Genomic DNA, 15,602 nt, shown 5'->3' on the forward strand with positions numbered 1-15,602 from the left:
TTATTTTACAGGGTATTTCTTTTGTGCTTTAGTACCTCCAAATCACATGCATTACACATTTAGTATAATAATGCACATTTCCCTTTGACTTGTTTGAATGTTTACATAAGAAAGTTAAATGTCATGATCGCTTACTGGCTTTTATTCTCTAAATTCACAAAATAAGTGGGGTAAAGTGGTTTGCCTCCAGTATTTAGTGCTAATGTATACAATTAAACCTGCAACATTAGCAAATGCATTAGCCTATTTTCAGCTTTCTAATGGACTTACCTATATTAGGTATTAATGCTTAAATCACCCCCCCCCTTATATTTCTAAGCTGCTTTAAAAAAAAAGTATTATTTTTACACCTTTGGGAGGTAGGTCACAGTTATCCTCTTGTATAAGAGGAAACAGACACTGTGAACATAGGTGACTTGTTTCATATTAAACAGAAAATTCATGATCAAGTACTAAAATTCAGAATTACTGGTTAGCATGGCATGAATACACATGTGCAGACAGGTTGCTGGGTACTACCTGGGTAGCATTTGGTATAGAAAACCTATTTTGATGGTTCTGTATGAATAAAGTGTAGTCGCTGAGTCTGTAGCTCAGGGACATGGACCATGGAGTCTACATACAGTACCTGTCAGCCCAACTCAGGTCCCTGGAGAAGGTTCAGAGCCTGTTTGTAAGAGTGCAGAGCCCTGCTGAGACAGGAGCTCAGGTCAGCACACACCAGATTTTTCCTTAAAATTACTAGTATTCCACAATGAATAAAAGGTACAATTGTGCTTAGAGGTCATTTAATGTAAAAAATATGTAACACATCCAAATCATGTAAAATAAAATATAAACCTTGTTATGTTTAGGGTTGAAGCTGAAAGATCAGGGAAAAAATGAGTGCATATAGAGAAAATAGAAATGAACACAAAATTTATTTCCACATTCTGTATTTAAGATCTACACTTCTTTAAAATATTTCATTGTAGCTCTATTTGTGCTTAGCAGGTCTACTTTCAGAATAAAAATAGGATATTCCCTAAGTCATGGTTTTCATAACCACATTATTCCTATCTTTGCTCATCAGTTTTTATATTTTTATTTATTTATTTTGAGAGAGAGAAAGACAGGGAGAGAGAGAAATTGGTACATCAGGGCCTCCAGCCACTGCAGATTCCAGATGTGTGCATCTTGTGTATCTGGCTTACATGAATCCTGGTGAATTGAACCTAGGTCTTTGGCTTTGCAGGCCCATGCCTTAACCACTAAGCCATCCTTCCAGCCTTCCCTGCTCATCAGTTTTTGACCATTGTATATGCACAATCGAGTATACTGTTCTACTCTTAGATAGCTAATTGGATAGTGGGTGTAACTGAACAAGAATGTGAACATATTAGATGCCACAGAGTTGTATACTTTTTTAAATGTCTTAAATAATTTTATGCAATGCTATTTTACCACTATAAAAATATCTTTAAAAATGTAACTTAGCTCCAACTCCTCACTTTATGCTTAACAAAATAATCACTTTAACATCTGGCATATATACTATATTTTTTTTCTTTTGGGGCAAGGTCTCACTTGTAGCTCTGACCTTAAACTACTGATCCTCCACCTCAGCCTTCAGAGTGCTGGAATTACAGGCATACACCACCACTCTGCTAAGTAATCTTGATAAAGTAAGAAATGCCATGGTTTTTTGTTTGTTTGTTTTGTGAGGTAGGGTTTCACTCTAGCTCAAGCTGACCTGGAATTCACTATGTAGCCTCAGGGTGGCCTCAAACTCACGGGATCCTATCTTTGCCTTCCCAGTGCTGGGATTAAAGGAATGCACCACCACACACCAGCTAGAACTGCTATGTTTGATCAACATAGTGGGGACTATTCTATCATTAACTATAATATGAATATAAGAAAGGGTTGTGGTGTATTGTGTGTATAGGTAAGTGGGTAGTTAACCTTGGTTCTCCTTGTAGAGACCCCTGCAGAAAACAAACCAGTCATTTTTTATTGTTTGGGGGGGGTGAGTCAAGGTCTCATTCTAGCCTAGGTTGACCTGGAGCTCACTCTGTAGGCCAGGCTAGCCTCTCAAACTCATGACAATCCTACTATCTCAGCCTCTCAAGTACTGGTATTAAAGGTGTAAGCCACCACACCCAACTACAAATGAGTCTTTAATATCAGTTTATCATAACCTCAGAAAATTTACCACCACTAAAGGATAATGCTTTAGTAAAAATATCGTGTTACAATATTGACATCATTGTTATAGGTTTTAAATCTACATTGGCCAATTTGGTAAGTGACCATCCCTGAACTCTTTCATAGTTTATATACATTGCTCATCATATTAGTAAGCAAGGTATTACACAAATCAAAAAACACCTTAAAAAACACACACACAGCCGCACTTGCAGAAGTTATTTCCAAATGTAAAAAATCATAATTTGCATGAAGTTCTTAGTCTTTTCATTTGTTTTCTGATTTATATCAAATGATGCCTTTTTATTAAAAGCTCCTATGTTCATATTTATTCAAAGCTTTATCATCAGTATTTAAGTATCTTGATTCTCCATGCTTCAGGACAAAAAAATCTTCAGTCCGAAGTCCATATCTTTCTAGAGCTTCACGCAGTTTCACTGGAGGCTCCAAGTAATGCTGGCAAATGGCAGAAGGAAGAAAAGTGAAACATCATCAGTACACGTATTTGGGGAATAGTTCAAATAATCATTCAGCCTAAAATAATCAACAGATGCCTACATCAAACAAGGCCTTTTAGATGAACCATGAACAATTTAGTCAATGTTTTCTAATGAGTCAAAAATTGTGAGGCTGGAGTGATGGCTTAGCAGTTGAGTTGAGGCACTGGCCTGCCAAAGCCAAAGGATCCTCGCTCGACTCTCCAGGACCCACGTAAGCCAGATGCACAAGGGGCGCATGCACCTGAAGTTCGTTTGCAGTGGCTAGAGGCCCTGGCGCACCCATTCTCTCCCTCTTTCTCTCTCTCTCAAGTAAATAAATAAAATATTTTAAAAATTGTGAAGTCTATCACTAGGTAGAAATCAATCTATCCAAACATCTGTATGTCAGCTGTAATGCCATCCTAGATAAAAAATTTCAATGTAAATACAATCAATACCGAAAATGGTATTAAAGAACTGAATATTAACAATGTTTGGGAAACATAAAAATCTGAAGGGGAGAGAGAGAGAAAACAAATGCTACAGCAAATATTTCTAGCTAAAGAAGAAAACCTTAGAATTAGATATGAAAAGCCAGGCGTAGTGGCACACACCTTTAATCCTAGCACTCTGGAGGCAGAGGTAAGAGGATCTCTGAGTTCGAGGCCACCCTGAGACTACATAATGAATTCCAGGTCAGTCTGGGCTAGAGTGAAATCCTACCTTGAATAAAAAACAAAAACAAAAATTTGAATTTTTAAAGAAGTTGGTAGGAAAGATGAAAGACTTATGGTGACCTATGTATATATCTCATGATCCATGTACTATATAACACACAAAGGTAAAAAGTGCACCACAGCCTTGAAATCACCGACTGCTTAAAAGGAAGACAGTACAGCAGAGGTCAGGAAGTGTACCTGTGGGAGAGCAGACGAGTACCCAGCACTTTGTCAAATGCAAAGCCACCAGCCCTGGACAGCTCCTAAATGCCTGAGGGGTCACTGGTATTTTTTTGTTTGTTTGGTTGGTTGTTTTGTTATTTCAATATTTTTGTTATTTTTATTTATTTGACAGTGACAGAGAGAGAATGGGCACATCAGGGCCTCCAGCCACTGCAAATGAACTCCAGATACATGCGCCCCTTGTGGGCCCTGGGGAATCAAGCCTTGAACCGGTGTCCTTAGGCTTCACAGGCAAGTGCTTAACCACTAAGCCATCTCTCCAGCCTAGTTGTTTTGTTTTTAATTTGAGAGACAAAATGGACATACCAGGGCCCTCAGCCACTGCAAATGAACTCCAGATGCATCTACCACCTTCTGCATCTGGCTTATGTGGGAACTGGGGAATTGAACCTGGGTCCTTTGGCTTTGCTGGTGAGTGCCTTAACCACTAAGCCATCTCTCCTGCTCAGAATGCCTGTTTATATGATCAACTTACAACAGGACCTCTTCAAGCTAAAACCTACATCAGTTAAAAGATTAATCTATGTATTATATAATACTTTAAAACTGTTTGCATCAAAACTAGTGGGTTTTTTTTAACAACATGAATAAATCATCTAGGAATGCATTCATCATTCCTTAGAAAAGCAGATGTTGCTATATCTGTAAGATTTTACTGTGTAGCCACATTAGGGACAGCCTTATTCTGCTTATAGAACAGTGAGCAGCTATTATAGCTGCTTTTATGCAAATAGTGGTTTATTTATGTGGAGGGAGAGTGCACCAGGGTCAAGTGCAAGAGAGCCAGTACAAGAGAGCGCCAGATGCTTGTGTCACTTTTTGTCTGACTTTACATAGGTGCTGGGGAAATGAATTCAGGCCAGCATGCATTGCAAGTAAATGCCTTTAACCATTAAACAATCTCCCCAGTCCCACAAATAGTTTTAAAGTATTTAGGCATCATCAGATAAACCTTTCTGAAGAGCCCATCAATTTTACAATGTAACAAACTCATAGTGATTCACAGTTTTATGTTTAGTTAAATACATTGGCAACTCCCAAATGGTGAAAAAACATAAATCTTTATTTAGTTGGTTGGTTTTGAGGTAGGGTCACGCTTTAGCCCAGGCTAACCTGGAATTCACTGTGTAGTCTCAGGGTGGTCTTGAACTCATGGCGATCCTTCTACCTCTGCCTCCTGAGTGCTGGGATTAAAGGCGTGCATGCACCACTACACCAAGCTTTATTTAAAGTCTTAATAAGAAGTAAAGATGGAGGTTTAACATGCTTTTTCCATCTTGCTGATGGCCTCCTGAATGCAGGTAGGCCTAGCTGTCAATATGAGTAATGTGTGCATGGGTGTGAAAGCCAGAGGACAATCTCCGGTAGCATCCTTACTTTGAGACAGGGTCTCTCACTGTTCTGGAGCCTCACAAGTGGGCTAAACTGGAGGACCAGTGAGCCGCAGAGATCCAGCTGTCTCTGTTTCTCCAGTGTACACCACCATACCAGGCTTTTTAAATTTGATTTTCAGGGATCAAACTCATGTCCTAATGTTTGAAAGACAAACAAATTACCAACTGAATCATCTCCCCATCACAGAAATAATTCTTGAAGGCTGAATAAGAAATAATTCTTTAGGGGCTGCAGAAATGGTTTAGCAGTTAAGGCTCTTGCCTGCAAAGCATAAGAACCCATGTTCTACTCTCCAGATCCCACATAAGCCAGATGCACAAAGGTGAGGCAAGCGCAAGATCGCACATGCCCACTAGGTGGCACAAGCATCTGGAGTTCAATGGCAGTGGCTAAGGCCCTGGTATGCCAATTCTCTCTTTCCTCTCTCTTAAAAAGAAAAGAATTCTTGTGCTGGAGAGATTGCCTACTGGTTAAGGCACTTGCCTGTAGAAGCCTAAGGACCCAGGTTAATTCCTGAGAACCTCCATAAGCCAGATGCACATGGTGGCACGTGTGTAGAGTTCATTTGCAGTGGCTAGAGGCCCTAGCATACCCATATTCTTCCTTCCTCTCCCTCTCCTCCCTCTCTCTCTCTCTCAAATAAAAATAAAATACTAACAGAAGAAATAACCGTTGGTGACAGAGGTTTGGATCCTCTTCGTCTTCCCATCTCAACTGTCTACCTTACCACTCAAAATAAAAACCTTCAATCTTTTGTTTGCATGGGTTTGATAAAGTACTGGTATTTCATCTAAGTCACTGGCAAGTAATATACATGGAACATCTACTTCTATACAGAATAGGATATTGCCATCAAATATAGCAGTATGCAAAAGCAGCAGTTTGCCTCCCAAATACACACACACATACTGACGCTTTCATGCATTCTCCCTACCCTCTGTAGTTAGTATGTGTTCATTCCATTCCATGCCACGACAGCCTCCCTGAAGAGTTGCAGCATCATGACTCAGGGCTGAGCCAGGCGCACACCTTTATTGTGACACAGGGTGACCATTTTGAACAGGGGACGGAAAAATTAGCAGGAGTGTATTAGCTGCAACTTAGGAACTGAGACCAGGCCAGAAATGACACAGACAGAGAGAGCTAAAAACAGCAAGAAATCATGAGGTTTCTACAGAGCAGCCCTTGGTCATGAGGGCACTACAGAGTGAAGCAGGAGAAGCCAGCTTTCAACTGCCTCTTTCTAAATTTTGCTTAGGGAAGGGTTTGGATCCAGGAAAGAAGAGAACGTTTTACTCCACTGCCCCTGATCCCAGATTCTGGGTTCAGCTCCCCTAAGCTACATCAGCTCTTCTGTTCTAGTGCATGAGAAACACTCAATCCAGGGTGTCAGATGACTAACGTGTCCAGAGCGCCACACGCCCTAGCCCTTTCTCCACTGGCCTCCGTGCCATCCACGCTCCTGCCCAACAAACCCCTCACCCACCTCCCGGGCTTGCCACCTCCCAGCCTGTGCTCTGCCCTTCTCGCCTGTGGAAATGCTTGCTGACAGCCAAGCTCAAAGGTCATTCCTCCATGAAGCTTTCCTGATTCCTTCCTTCCACAACGGTCCCTGACTTTGCGGCCCACCATTCTGCCCCACATTATAGCACTGCCTCCCTCTATTATAGGAGGCATGTGCACGTCTTCTAGCCTCCACTAGATAAAATAACAGCCACCTGGAGGAGGGAACACACTGCGGTTTACTTTTCTTTGCCCAATACCACACACAAACAGATTTCAGACATATAAACATGTAATTCATTAACATTAGAAATGTCCTTGAGGGCTGGAGAGATGGCTTAGCACTTAAGGCCTTTGCCTGCAAGGCCAAAAGACCCAGGTTCGATTCCCCAGAACCCAGATAGCCAGATGCACAAGGGGGTGCACGCATCTGAAGTTCATCTGCAGTGGCTGGTGCCCATTCTCTCCCCGCTCCTTTCTGTCAAATAAATAGATAACTTTTTAAAAATTTTAAAAAAAAAGAAATGTCCATGAGAAATGGCATACAATGTGGGTATTCTCCCCATTTGGTTCAAGTATTATTATAATGGTAAAAATGCTTTACGCTCACGTGGTCAGGACAAGTACACACAGGGTCTGATTCCAGAGGACAGTCTCTGAATACACTGCTAGGGAATGGCGATGCCCAACTCTTACCATGAGTCAAACACATAAAGGGTTTTTTGTTTGTTGGTTGGTTGGTTGGTTTTTCAGGGTAGGGTCTCACTGTAGTCCAGGCTGACCTGGAATTTACTATGGAGTCTCAGAGTGGCCTGAATTCATGTGATCCTCCTACCTCTGCCTCCCGAGTGCTGGGATAAAAGGCGTGCGCCACCACGCCTGGCTCAAAGCCCTTTGTTAAAATTAAAGTCAAACTCACCTCATTTGCTAGAGCAAAAGTGCCCCAGTGAATTGCCACAGACTTCTTTGTCTGAACATCGATATGAATCCTTACAGCATCTTCTGGGTCAACATGCTGGTATTTCATAAACCACCTGGCAGAACACAGTAATGTATTCATTCACCCTTGGAATATATTCTAACTATTGCATCATCTAAGTCAATCTTTAAGGTTCCTCACAGGACTGTGGGTGTCTGAGAAATAAAAAGCACCACATAATGGTAAGTTTTTATTTATTCCCCTTTCCTATCTCTTCATATGACTTTTAAAATCCTATGTATAGCATCAGTACACCTGAAAATTGTGCTGGCTTGCCAAGAGAAACAGCAACTTGCAATAGTGTCATTTTCAACCACTGGATTCACACTAGACTCATTTAGAGAATTATTATTATTATTATTTTATTTATTTATTTTGGTTTTCCAAAATAGGGTCTCACTCTAGCTCAGGCTGACCTGGAATTCACCATGTAATCTCAGGGTGGCCTCGAACTCACGGCGATCCTCCTACCTCTGCCTCCCGAGTGCTGGGATTAAAGGTGTGCACCACCACGCCTGGCTAGAGAACTTTTAATAAAGTGATTCTATTATTCTGGGTTGGGACAGAGGTGTGGAAACTGTGTAACCAGATTCTATCCCAATTCCCACGGTAGAACAAGCACAAGCCATACAAAGAATGAGCCCCACAGCAAGTCTGGGGCAAGGTCAAGACCAAACTGCAGACAAAATAAACAGAAAGGGGCTGGAGGGATGGCTTAGCGGTTAAGGCATTTGCCTGCAAAGCCAAAGGATCCCAGTTCGATTCTCCAGGACCCATGTAGCTAGATGTACAAGGGGGCGCATGCATCTGGAGTTCGTTTCCAGTGGCTAGAAGCCCTGGCATGCCCATTTTCTCTCTCTCCCCCTCCTTCTCTCTCAAATAAATAAATAAAATATATTTTTAAAAAATAAAACAGCCAGGAGTGATGGCACACACATTTAATCCCAGCACTCGGGAGGCAGAGGTAGGAGGATCGCCGTGAGTTCGAGGCCACCCTGAGACTACATAGTGAATTCCAGGTCAGCCTGAGCTAGAATGAGACCCTACCTCGAAAAACCAAAAATAAAAAAACTAATTAAAAAAAAAAAACCAGAAAGATTCTCAAAAGGAAATAAAACCAGAGCTATTCGGCAACTTTGATACAACTTTGATAAAAATATCTCCATTGAGTTCATTTTTTTCTGGGGAGGCAAAAACTGTGTGTGTGCAAATAGCTAAACAAGTCAGTCTTGAGCAACACTCCTCTCTCAATAAAATACTGTTTGCTTCCCATATATTTTGATTTTTACTAATGTTATAGTCTAAAGAAATGGCTTACTACTTTAAAAAGCAAGTACTTAGAAATTCTAGGTATGAATCAAAGAAACTGAATAATGGGTTAAAAAAAAAAAAACCTGTAAGCTCAAATTCCACTTACAAAAGAATCTGAATATCCCACAGAAACAAACTGTTTTATGCTTGGTAAGATAGGCAAACAAAAATTAGGCTGTAAATCCTAGCATGTTATCAAGACTTTCTCAAAACAAACATGCATAAGCTTTAAAGACTGGAGGTGAAAAGTGCCACTGCTATTCAAGGCATTTTAATGAAACATCATAAAAGCAAAGAGTAAGGTGTTTGGGGTTTTGCAAAAGAAGGACTAATGGGTGAGTGACTAAAGACAGGACACAGGGAAAGGCTGCCTCCTGACTTCCTTCAAAGACAAGGTTCGGCTGACACACAGAGCTTCCTGTAAGTCCTAGCTCTCAGTCACAGGTATACCTTCGGAAAGGCCTTTCAAGTTCTCTGAGCTTGTATTTCCATGACTGTGAAGAATAAATTCAAACCCACCCTGTGCGAGTGCTGTGAAGATTAAATAAGACTTGGTTTATGAAAGGATAAAATACAATAGCTATTTCATAGAATTCTCCCAGAAAATAATCAAGGATTGACAAAAACCACTTTCACGGGCTGGAGAGGGGCCTTAATGGTTAAGGAGTGCTTGCTGGCAAAGCCGACGGACCCAAGTTCTATTCCCCAATACCCATGTACATAAAGCCATATGCACAAGGTGGTGCATAACCAGAGGTCCTAGCATGCCCATTCTCTCTCTCCCCCTGTCTCTAGCTGCCTCTTTCTCTCTCCCTCAAATAAATAAAATATTTTTTCAAAATCATTTTCATAAAAACAGGAATTACTGCTGACACAAAGAAAATACTGTAACTAGTGAGACCCTACCTCCAAAACAAAAAAAAAAAAAAAAGAAAAGAAAAGAAAATAGTGTAACTATGTTCAAGCTCATATTTTGCTTTCAAACCATCAGTTTCATTAAGGAAAAAACATCTTCATGTTATTTACATTCTAGTCTGCCACCGCCAGCTAATGCCTCAGAGACTGATGGGTACAGATTCCACACAGGTGCTGCTGCCTTTAACAGAACACATCAGGAGAAGTTGATCCATCTGTGACAGCCAGAGGCCCTTATTTACTGGGAGCCCAAAAACAAAGCCACTGTCCCCAACAGCTTGCAGAATCTCTGTTCTGCCATATGTCCAGACACTCCGGATTCATGGCAAAATGTAAACAGTTCTTGGAGTTTCTACTAATTTTCTTTTTTGAAAAATCTTATTGCAAATTCTACTTCCTTACTATTCTCACAGTAACAGTTAATTTCTCATTCTCACAATTAAAATTAAAATGTTAGCACTAGGCATGCAGGTCAGTGGTAAAGCAATTGTCCTAGAAGATGCAAGGTCTGAATTTGGTTACCAGCTCTGCAAGAACAAAAAAGTAAAATATTAAACCCTAACTGACTTAGCTATAATGCCTGGTGGCATGAGACCCAAAAGTAGGCAAGAAATATTCCAAGCACATTACTAAAAGCCATGTCATCAGCTTACATGTGCAAGGTATTCCCAAGTTGTGTTGAATAGGCATTTTATTTCTACAGTTCTTAGTCCTGATCAAAGCGATGATTACAAAGTACAAGCTAGCTACTTTACTGAATTTAACTCTCTTCAAACAAATGTCCACCCCGTTCTCACATCTTTCAGACAAGATGGCAGTACAGCAAGCCAAAAGGGGAGGTAGGTAAGCAAATGTGTCTGGTTTATCACCACAAAAACATACCTCAAGGGCTAGAGAGATGGCTTAGGGATTAAGGTGCTTGCCTGCAAAGTCTAAGGACCCATGTTTCACTCTCCAGGTCCCAGTAAGCCAGATGCACAGACAGGAGCACGCAGGGGTGCACATGCCCACTAGGTGGCGCATGCATCTGGAGTTCTGCAGTGGCTGGAGGCCCTGGCACACCAACTGTCTCTCCCTCTTTCGCATAAAAACAGTACATCAAGTTCATGTAAAGCTCAGTTACTTATCATGTAGCAGGAAGGCTTTCTTCACATGTATACCAACCTGGGCTCATAAGCTCCGATGGGAATAGCTGCAAGATCGAAAGGACCGAATCTTTTCCCTATCTCTTCAAAAGCAGGGCAATAGCCGGTATCCCCTGCAAAGAAGAATCGATTCCAAGGCCCCAACACGGACCAGCTGCCCCACAGAACCTTGTTGTCATCCATCAGGGTCCTTTTGCACCAGTGCTGGGAAGGCGTGAAGACAAAGGTGACCTTATCGTGGCCAGGGACACAATTCTCTTCCCACCAGTCCAGCTCAATCACGTTCTCGCAGCCGCACTTCTGCATCCAGTCGAGAAGGCCCAGAGGCACAAACCATCTCAACTCGCTGCCGAATCGGTCGTTCAGGGCGAGGACGGAGCTGTAGTCCAGGTGGTCGTAGTGGTTGTGGCTAATAAGGACCGCATGGATTGGGGGCAGCTCGCTTATGGTACAGGGGGGACGGCGGAAGCGCTTGGGACCCATGTACTGCGAGGGAGAAGCCCGCGAGCTGAAGATGGGATCTGTGAGCATGATGAGCTCATCCATCTCCACCAGCAGGGTCGCGTGTCCCAGCCACGTGACCCTCAGGCCGTCCTCCCTCACTCCAGCTTCTGCTGGGTCACTGACAAAATAGGGTTTAAGCACTGGCAGTTCTTTGTCGAGTTCCTATGCATATAAAGAGAGAGGGAGAGAGAGAGAGAGAGAGCAGCGGTTAGGGGGAACGGTGTTCCATCACCACAGACTGTGCACTGACCTAAATCGCAGTGAAAATGCTATTTTTGGCTAGCTTTTCTCAAGGACATACACACTTAGTCTCTAGATCTTATGTAATGCCAACAGTTTAGAAATCTTCTTAATCCCAGGTACAATAGGTAATGGGGAAATTAAATTTAAAACTTTGAATGCAGCTGTTTTTTGTGTTTTTTTTTTTTTTTAAGATCTCTTCTGAAATGCCAGAAGTAGGCTGGCCTACAGGCGGTCATCCTGCCATGGTCACTTCACTCGGCTGATGCACTTGCTGTCTAAAATGGCCTCAGAAGCAGGTCAGTCCCACAAATAGGAAAGAAAGCTGATGACAGTTTGATTTTTAGCTCTTGGACCTCAACTATGAATCTGACTTTTTGAGGACATACAGTTCAAGTGGAGCACAGTGATGACCCCTGGGAAAACCCCATTTGTGAGTGGCGCTTCCCATTCCTCAGCCCTGAGGGGTGGACTAACTCCCAAGAGGAGTCAAATGGCAGAGACGCTACTGAAGGGAAACTAAGAGCCCCCTGGGGCAGTCTCAATGGGGAGAAGGCCTGGCCAGGGAAGAGAAGGACAGGATGAGAAGTGATTTCTCTTAGCCACTCCAAGCCTGTCTCCCACATGGAAGACGCATATAACAACTGCACTGACCCTTCACTGCTGTGGGGGAGAACTGAATGAGGAACGGCAGGCGCAGCAGGGACATCCTTCAAGGACTCCACAAGAAGATTGCAAGCTCCAACCAGAGCCCAGTCGTGAGCCTGGGCACAGCCACTAACCCACTTCCGACTGCAGGGAGCGTCCAGACGCTTCTAAGCTCCGCCTGACTGCTCAGCTGTGCGCATGTCTGCTCAGCCCCCACCCAGGACTCAGACCAGTCACCTACGATCCCAGCACCTGGGAGTCTGGCACAGGAAAATCTCAAGTTCAAACACACTGTACTTATACCTTAAGGCATAGGCTCCACTGCTTGACAAAACCCATCTCACCCTGTGGGCCCAACGGTGAGTGTACGTGAGCTGCCCTTCCTCCTCTCCATCCGGGTTTTAGTCTGCGTGGATACATACATGTGCTGTCTGTGTCTCACACACATGGCACTCCTTCCCACTCTTGGACTGAGTTTCATCACCCTGTGTGATATTACGCCCATTGCTCGGACTGTCTTCCCCTCTTGGTCCTGTGAGACTGGGATCAAACCGTACATCATTCAGGTACCATCCCTGAGTCACCACTCCACCCCAGACCTGGGCTTCCATACTTCTCTGGCCACGTGTATCCTCTACACATTCTAGTTGCATTCACGTAAGACTTATCCCTTCTTATGCAACCTGAAGTCACTCACAGTTCCTGGCTCGAAGACTATCACACAGCACTTGCTCAAGACAATGTGCTGAGCGAATGAATAAACAAATGCTAGCTTGGTAGTAAGGGTTAAAGAACAAATGTCCAACAATGCCACTTATCAAAAATCAGCTGAGGGGCTGAAGAAATGGCTTAGTGGTTAAATGCTTGCCTGTGAAGCCTAAGGACCCTGGTTCAAGGCTCGATTCCCCAGAACCCACGTAACTCTAGGTCAGTCTGAGCTAGAATAAGACCCTACCTCAAAAATACAAACTAACCCCCTGAAATTAGGAAGGAATAAACATAAATTCAGTATCTATTATGTGCGAGGCAAAATACTAGTCACACAGTAATGAGGGGGAGGACGTAGCCAGCACATCAAGTACTTTATTATAACAACAAAATGATATTATCTATGGCTACCTTTATTGAACTTTTACTATGTTTAGACACCACTGTAATTCATAAAAGCTTTTATGTTTAATACTGACCAAAAACACTAGAGGTGAATACTATTTACTCTATTAACTACCTCATCTTACAGATAAGAAAACAAAGAACTACAACTCACACAAGATCACCCAACTAGTCTCTATGTTCACTGCCTCATCACCAAACTGATTCTCAAATATTAACTTTTTGTGTGTGGTGCTGGGGACTGAATCTAGGCCTCAGGCATGCGGAGCCACACACCCCCAGTCCATACTTAACAGACTTTTAAAATACATATATGTATATCTTTTTATTTTGAGAGAGAAAAAGGACAGGTGTGGCTTTGCAGGCAAGTACCTTAACCACTAAGACATCTCTCCAGCCCACCACCTCATTCTGGGGGTGGGGCAAGGTCTCTCACTGAACTTACCAGATGGACAAGGCCTCCTTTTGGTTTTCTACCTTTCCGGAATGTCCAGGTCCCTGCTCTGGTCAGCCGCGGTCACCCTGGCTCTGCTGGGCTGAGATGGGAGGCCCTGCTTCCATGTGGGCTCTCTGACCCTTCCTGCCCACCACGTGGAGGAGCTCTCTATACCGTTTTCCCTTTTTCTTCTCTCTCTCTCTTTTTGCTTTTTTTTTTTTTGTTTTTCTCGGTAGGGTCTCACTCTAGCTCAGGCTGACCTGGAATTCACTATGGAGTCTCAGGGTGGCCTCGAACTCATGTGATCTGCCTCCCGAGGGCTGGGATTAAAGGCGTGTGCCACCACTCCCGGCTTCTTTTCTTCTCTTAATCTGATAAAGTCTCTTGATGCCTTACCCTCTGGTCTATAGATTTCTCCAAACTGATAAGACAAGAATTACTGCTTTGTTGGCATTAGCAAGGAGCCCCAAAACTCCTATAACAACGCATTGCTGTGAAATTTCAAAACACTAGGAACAAAAAGATGGCCCTGAACATTTCTAGAGAAAGAATAAGTCATGTATGAAGAATTAAGAGTGAGACTGAACATCCTCAAAGAAATATCAAAGAAAAAGTCATATATATATATATGCTTTCAAATGCTAAGAACAAACTAAACTTTATGCCAACCAATCAATTAAGAGCAAGAATAAAGATATTCACACAACGGCTGGGTGTGGTGGCACACACCTTTAATCCCAGCACTCGACAGGCAGAGGTAGGAGGATCGCCGTGAGTTCAAGGCCACCCTGAGACTACCTAGTGAATTCCAGGTTAGCCTGGGCTAGAGTGAGACCCTACCTCAAAAAACCAAAAAAAAAAAAAAAAAAAAAAGATATTCAGACAAAAAAAGGTCTCAAAAACACTTTCCAGGCTGGAAAGATGGCTCAGCAGTCATGCGCACAGCCTCACAAGCCAAGTTCAAGTCCTCAGCACCTACATAAAGCCAGATGCACAAAGTGGTGCATGCTTCTGGAGTTTGTTCGCAGCAGCTAGAGGCCCTACTGGGTCCATTCTCTCTTTCTCTGCTGGACATGGTGATGTATGCCTTTAATCCCAGTACTTGGAAGGCTAAGGTAGGAGAATCACTTTGAATTTGAGGATGGCCTGAGACTACATAATAAATTTCAGGTCAACCTGGACTAGACAGAGAAAAACCCTACCTGAAAAAACTAAAAATAGGGCTGGAGAGATGGCTTAGCAGTTAGGGTGCTTGCTGCAAAGCCAAAGGACCCAGATTCAATTCCCCAAGACCCATATGAGCCAGATGCACAAGGTGGTACATGTGTCTGGAGTTTGCAGTGACTGGAGGCCATGGAGTACCCATTCTTTCTCTCTCTCTCAAGCTCTATTTGTCTCTCTCAAGTAATAAATGATTAAAATTTTTTTTTATTTATTTATTTGAGAGCAACAGACACAGAGAGAAAGACAGATAGAGGGAGAGAGAGAGAATGGGCGCGCCGGGGCTTCCAGCCTCTGCAAACGAACTCCAGATGCGTGCGCCCCCTTGTGCATCTGGCTAACGTGGGACCTGGGGAACCGAGCCTCGAACCGGGGTCCTTAGGCTTCACAGGCAAACGCTTAACCGCTAAGCCATCTCTCCAGCCCTTAAAATATTTTTTAAAAAAATACTAGAAAGAGAGAGCTGGGCATGGTGGTGCACACCTTTAACCCAGCACTTGGGAGGCAGAGGTAGGAGGATTGCTGTGAGTTTGAGGCCACCGTGAGACAACAGTGAATTCCAGG

General features: G+C 43.0%; 1 protein-coding gene across 3 annotated transcripts in view; it reads right to left on the reverse strand.

Moving 5' to 3' along the window:
• Window positions 1-2,152: 2,152 nt before the first annotated feature.
• Napepld (N-acyl phosphatidylethanolamine phospholipase D) overlaps window positions 2,153-15,602 on the reverse strand; it is a 39,034-nt gene continuing 25,584 nt past the window's right edge. For all 3 annotated transcript variants that reach the window (XM_045136209.1, XM_045136210.1, XM_045136208.1), the window contains exons 3-5: window positions 10,896-11,542; window positions 7,446-7,560; window positions 2,153-2,643 (exon numbers count right to left, since the gene is read on the reverse strand). In XM_045136209.1, coding sequence (XP_044992144.1) covers window positions 2,494-2,643; window positions 7,446-7,560; window positions 10,896-11,542 — 912 coding nt within the window. In that variant the 3' untranslated portion in view covers window positions 2,153-2,493. The remainder of the gene's footprint in view (window positions 2,644-7,445; window positions 7,561-10,895; window positions 11,543-15,602) is intronic.

The sequence above is a fragment of the Jaculus jaculus genome, chromosome 16, assembly GCF_020740685.1.
Source record: "Jaculus jaculus isolate mJacJac1 chromosome 16, mJacJac1.mat.Y.cur, whole genome shotgun sequence".
In the NCBI taxonomy this organism is placed as follows: Eukaryota; Metazoa; Chordata; class Mammalia; order Rodentia; family Dipodidae; genus Jaculus; species Jaculus jaculus.